This window comes from Perognathus longimembris, chromosome 3 (genome assembly GCF_023159225.1).
Source record: "Perognathus longimembris pacificus isolate PPM17 chromosome 3, ASM2315922v1, whole genome shotgun sequence".
Classification (NCBI taxonomy): Eukaryota; Metazoa; Chordata; class Mammalia; order Rodentia; family Heteromyidae; genus Perognathus; species Perognathus longimembris.
In genome coordinates this window covers 63,363,953-63,369,952 of record NC_063163.1, presented here as the reverse complement: position 1 = coordinate 63,369,952, position 6,000 = coordinate 63,363,953, and the positions used below count along the sequence as shown (strand labels likewise).

The 6,000-nt window shown below is 43.2% G+C and overlaps 1 protein-coding gene across 1 annotated transcript in view; it reads right to left on the bottom strand.

Moving 5' to 3' along the window:
* Positions 1-2,978: 2,978 nt before the first annotated feature.
* Positions 2,979-6,000, bottom strand: part of Mphosph8 (M-phase phosphoprotein 8) — a 42,477-nt gene continuing 39,455 nt past the window's right edge. The window contains exons 12-14 of the mRNA XM_048341681.1: positions 5,740-5,867; positions 3,796-3,879; positions 2,979-3,316 (exon numbers count right to left, since the gene is read on the bottom strand). Of these exons, the coding sequence (XP_048197638.1) occupies positions 3,275-3,316; positions 3,796-3,879; positions 5,740-5,867 (254 nt within the window). The 3' untranslated portion in view covers positions 2,979-3,274. The remainder of the gene's footprint in view (positions 3,317-3,795; positions 3,880-5,739; positions 5,868-6,000) is intronic.

Genomic DNA, 6,000 nt, shown 5'->3' with positions numbered 1-6,000 from the left:
TTTCTTATTAGTGTATGCACATTGTATTAATGGGTTTGTTTTCATATATGCATGTAACAAAATTTGAGGGTTTTTGTAAAGTTAATGTAGATATAAAATATTGTGTGTCATGATGGCCTTGTGTTGGGAATTCGAAATAACCCACAAGCCTACCTTTTCAGTTGTCTGAGAGCCACTAAGGATTCTGCTTATCGTCTATACTTTGAAATTTTGAAGTAAAAAGTTTCATATTGGGCCAGGCACCAGTGGCTCACTTCTCTCATTTTAGCAATTAGGAGACTGAGATTGAGAGGATTTTTGATTCTAAGTGAGTTGTACAGCGAAGTCCACCAGTCTCCTCCCCCAAGGAAGACAGGCAGGGTGGTATTTGTCTGTCACGCCAACTATGACATATATTCCACCAGCCCAGGCCCATCAGAGCAAGTGAAATCCTAGCTCAGAAATATTTAGAGCTGGGCTACTGTGGCTCACACCTGTAACCCGAGCCACTCAGGAGGCTGAGATCTAAGGATTTTCATTCAAAACTGGTTTGAGTAGATAAATCTGCAACTATCTTCAGTCAACCAGAAAAAAGCTGGAATGAAGGCATGGCTCAAATAGTAGAGCTAAACAAGAGCGTCAGAGGCCTTGAGTTCAGTCCCAGTATTGGCACAGACATGAAAAATGATAGTAAAATTTTAAAAGGTCTTTTTCCTGATATTTTTTTCCCACCCCCTCTGTACTAGAGATTAAACCTCAACCTCACTAGGCAATTGCTGCACTACTGAGTCCGCTTTTTTTTTTTTTTTTTTTTTTGGCCAGTCTTGGGCCTTGGACTCAGGGCCTGAGCACTGTCCCTGGCTTCTTCCCGCTCAAGGCTAGCACTCTGCCACTTGAGCCACAGCGCCACTTCTGGCCGTTTTCTGTATATGTGGTGCTGGGGAATCGAACCTAGGGCCTCGTGTATCCGAGGCAGGCACTCTTGCCACTAGGCTATATCCCCAGCCCCTGAGTCCGCTTTTTGGTACCCTCCTCTTGTTTCTGTTACATGCCAAGTGGCTTGCATTTTAAGTGCTTCATTGGCTCTTTGCTATGGTGCTAAACCTTGCCTGTGCTGGCATGTTTCCATTCTGAGCTACATTTTCACAACATCATACAGAGTAGAACTTGAAAAACTAGCACCTGGTCTGTGTTCTGGGCCAAACTTACTAACTCAAGAATTGAGATGGAATTGACATGGGGGGACAGAGTCCCTGAACTGAAACCAATGACTGCTCTACCTGGTCCCAAACTTTTTGGTAAGGTAACACAAGAAGAAAGGGGGTTATTTCAGTGTCTAAGAAGCATTGTTAGCAAACAAGATAGCTGTCTGCCAGCAAAAATATGGCCTTAGGAGTATGTTGAGAATCTTATTTGGTTCAAAATGTCATTGTCATCCTTACTGATTTTTACTTGTGTGTAAGCAAAGGTGGGCTCTGGTCTGGCTGGGTTAGAACAAAAGAACTGCACTAAATTGTATGACTTTACATTATATTCCTAGTGGACGTGCAGCTGTGCTATAGAACTTATTGGCACATCTAGGAAAAGCTCAAAATGTAACAGTTCTGATAGCACATGTTAAACTGTTTCTTCCATATTTCAAACTTGCCTACTTCTCCAACCATTAAGTCCTCTGTTCAAAGGTCTCATGATGGTTGCCTGACTTCCTTCAGCTTCCAGACTAAAAGGAACTGTGCAGATTTTGCAACTTGGCTTTCTTTGTAGCCCTGTTTCCTTGATAAACAGCATGATTCTGAGGAAATACTTCACTTAAAAGCCTGTATTTGGCTACTGTTTTCTAAATTTTCCTCAGAAAGCTATGAAATCAGATAAAGCCACCAGTATAGGACTGAGTTCATTTGAAAAAGTTAAATCCTAGCCCATTTAGCTAGGAAATGTACACACTTAGTATATACATTATTTTGAAGTTTGGGGACTTTAAGACAAAGGAGATAGACATAGTTGAATTTATTGAGAACACAGTGCTTATCTATTAGCATGTCTGAGGACGTGGGTCCCATTCTTAGCATTGGGATGAAGAGAGGACTTACAAATAGTTTTGAAAACTTTTCACTAAGATTTGGAGGGGTATGGTGGCATATGCCTCCAATCCTGGCTGCCTGGGGATGGAGACAGGATTGTCTCAGAAACCGAATAAAAATTAAAGGGTTAAAGAGGGTTGAGCTCAAGTGGTAGAGTGTGCTTAACTCACAAGGCCTTGGGTTCAATCACCAGTATTGCAAAAGTAAAAAAGTTCTACAGTTAGAAATCTTTAGTTTTCACTTTTTCATGATTTGTGATTGAAAATGTTTGGTAATTTATTTTGGTCTTGGGGCTTGAATTCTGGGTCTGGGCGCCTGAGCTCTTTCAGCTCAAGGGTAGCCCTCTACCACTTGAGCCACAGCACCACTTCTGATTTTTCTGGTAATTAATTGGAGTTAAGAGTCTCACAGCCTCCCGCCCCTTCCCCCTGCTGGCTTTGAACGGCGATCCCCAGATCTCAGCCTCCTGAGTAGCTAGGATTACAGGCATGAGCCACCAGCTCCCTGCTTGATAAATATTTTATAAGAGGATTGAAACATGAGGCAGCAGCATTCTCTTTCACAAGGCACTGTGTAGCAAGTGATGCAGCAGAAGGCTTTAATTGGGACCCAAGGCCAGCATTTCCTAGTCACTGTCAAAGTACTGCCCATATAGGAAAAACTGTTCACAATATTCCATCCTGAGCCTCATAATGTTCTGGCTCACAGATACTTGTTGGACCTTATTACCTTGTTACCTTTTGAAAAGCTAACTAGGAACTGTTACCTTCCCTCGGTGGGCATCAGTCACCTCACCACCTCAGGTCAGTGCTCTTTCAAGGACATCAAATTCAACTTCATTCCAACAGGATGCCTTCCCCCGCTTGCTGTAAGCACCTGAATTTAACAACAACAAAAGTCCCAAGGGCTACTAGAAAATTTCAAGTTAAAGTCTTCTTTAATTTTCTTAAATAGTTCTTATATATACCATTCCACATTGTGGAAAAACTGAAATATGCAGTCTGGATACAAGGCTGAAACTTCTGATTACAAATAATTACATCTCGATTTTACTTATGTTAGAGCCATCATATTCTACCGTACTACAACACATGACACAAGAGATTTGCAGGTGAAATTTTACATTTGAAACTTTCAGGTGTGCCAGAATTCCAAACTGCATTAAAGAGAGTACTTAGGAATCCATGTGGAAAGCGTGTGTGGCAGTCCGAGGGTCACTGCAGCTGCACTCGGTACGCACCTATGAGCAGCTTAACCTGGGGAAGGAAGAAGGCACGTCAGCACACAGCTGCAACCCCTTCACAACATGGCCCACACCTGCCTTGGTTGGGAAACTATTTTAAACTAGGTTATCAATTTATGTTATTTTAGTAAAAAAAAAATCAAGTATGTGGTTTTGCTAGAATATTAAAATTATCTATCTATCTATCTATCTATCTATCTATCTATCTATATATATATATATATATTCAGGTCAACTGTTTGAACCAGCTTCCTTTCATATGGAATGGTTGGTGACAGCCTAGCCATACCGTGGCAATTCAGTAGCAAAACCTAAGAGTCTGACTGTTGAGCCCGTCAGAGCCCACGCCCTCTGGCCACACGGTGTGCTTGGTCTGCTCTCAGACTCATCACTGCCCTAAGGAGTGCTGGCCCCACCACGGACATCTCAGAAGCAACTAACCTGCTGGGATGTTTTTCTAGTGACAACAGAATTGGTGGCAATGATACTCACCTTGGTAAAGGGTGCTTCTGTCAATCTTATAAAGAGCCTATTAGGGCCTGCAATGGGGCTGAATGAATAAACAAAATGACTATCCTAGAAAAGAAAGAGACAAGCAAGTAAGGTTATCATTTATCAGCTAAACCCTCCACATCTGTGCTGTGTAGGCTGCATGGAATTTGCTGTGGAGTAGCTCAGGCTGGCGCCACCACAACCGGTCAGGACACACGATGTGCTTCCTTTCTCCCTTGAGTAGTTAAAATGGTAAGAGAAAAAGGCCCAGAAAATGTTTCAGGTCAAAATATATGCAGTTCAGAGGCTGGGGATATGGCCTAGTGGCAAGAGTGCTTGCCTTGTATACATGAGGCCCTGGGTTCAACTCCCCAGCACCAGATATACAAAAAACGGCCAGAAGTGGTGCTGTGGCTCAAGTGGCAGAGTGCTAGCCTTGAGCAAAAAGAAGCCAGAGACAGTGCTCAGTCCCTGAGGCCAAGCCCCAGGACTGGCCAAAATATATATATATATATGTATGTATGTATGTATATATATACACATACATGCGCAGTTCATACTAAGTACAAAATTTTAAAACTATACTCAAGTAATTCACCCCAAGGCAAGAATTCCAAAAGTGGTGGAAGACGAATAAAAATTCTTGGAGAACATCTCTTTCTGATGTCAGAAATAAATATAGAACTACTAATGTTAGTCGCATTAAAAGCATAAATAGGGGGCTGGGGATATAGCCTAGTGGCAAGAGTGCCTGCCTCGGATACACGAGGCCCTAGGTTCGATTCCCCAGCACCACATATACAGAAAACGGCCAGAAGCGGCGCTGTGGCTCAAGTGGCAGAGTGCTAGCCTTGAGCGGGAAGAAGCCAGGGACAGTGCTCAGGCCCTGAGTCCAAGGCCCAGGACTGGCCAAAAAAAAAAAAAAGCATAAATAGGGGCTGGGAATATGGCCTAGTGGCAAGAGTGCTTGCCTCCTACACATGAAGCTCTTGGTTCGATTCCCCAGCACCACATATCTGGAAAACACAGAAGGGGCACTGTGGCTCAGGTGGCAGAGTGCTAGCCTTGAGCGGGAAGAAGCCAGAGATGGTGCTCAGGCCCTGAGTCCAAGGCCCAGGACTGGCCAAAAAAACCCCCAAACTATACCCAAGTAATAATGCTTAATTCACCCCAAGGAAAGAATTCTAAAAGTGGTGGAAGACGAATAAAAACTCTTGGAGAACATCTCTTTCTGATGTCAGAAATGAATATAGAACTACTAATGTTAGTCATGCATTAAAAGCATAAATAGGGGCTGGGAATATGGCCTAGTGGCAAAGTGCTTGCCTTGTGTACATGAAGCCCTGGGTTCGATTCCTCAGCACCACATAATCAGAAAAAGCCAGAAGTGGTGCTGTGGCTCAAATGGTAGAATGCTATCCTTGAACAAAAGGAAGCCAGGGACAGTACTCAGACCCTGAGTTCAAGCCCCAGGACTGGCCAAGAAAAAAAAAAAGCATAAGTAGCCAGGCACAATGGACACCTGTAAGGTCAACACTCAGGAGGCTGAGACTGTCTCAAAAAAAATAACAAACAAGGGGTTAAGGTATAGAGCCATGTCTATATTTGTCTTGCAAGTGTGAGGGCCCTGAGTTCAAACCCCAGTTACATATGTACACAGCAACAAAATACAACAAAAATACAAGCAGTGAAAATATTAGTTGCATGGCTGGAGACATGGCTCAACGGGTAGAGTGCCAGCCAAGCAAGCTAGCTAGTTGAGCAAGCATGACCTGCCTGGCAATAAACACATGGACAAATTCAGAATAATTGTACTCATTACAGGTACTGTCTCATTGCCAACAAGTGGGTACCAGATCTACTAGTAATCATATTTTACTTATACCTAACTAACCATTTAGACTTATATTCAGATTTTCAGTATTGAATAATAGGAACTCTTACCAGAAAAACAGGAAGTTGGAATATATCATTTAAAACTACTGCTTGTACACTGCATGGGCCACAGAGCCGAGCAATAACTTCTTTACCCAAAAAGTTCGCATGGAAAATAAAGAGCAGGATGCCAGAGCCTGGAGGAGGAAGAAAGGGAGCAGTTCACGAATGCGCACCACCAGCCCGAGGCATAGCTGGGAGCCTAGGGCGGCCATGTGCAGCCTTTCAATCTGCTGCTACCTTCCCCTTGCACTTTCCAGCCCATAGAAC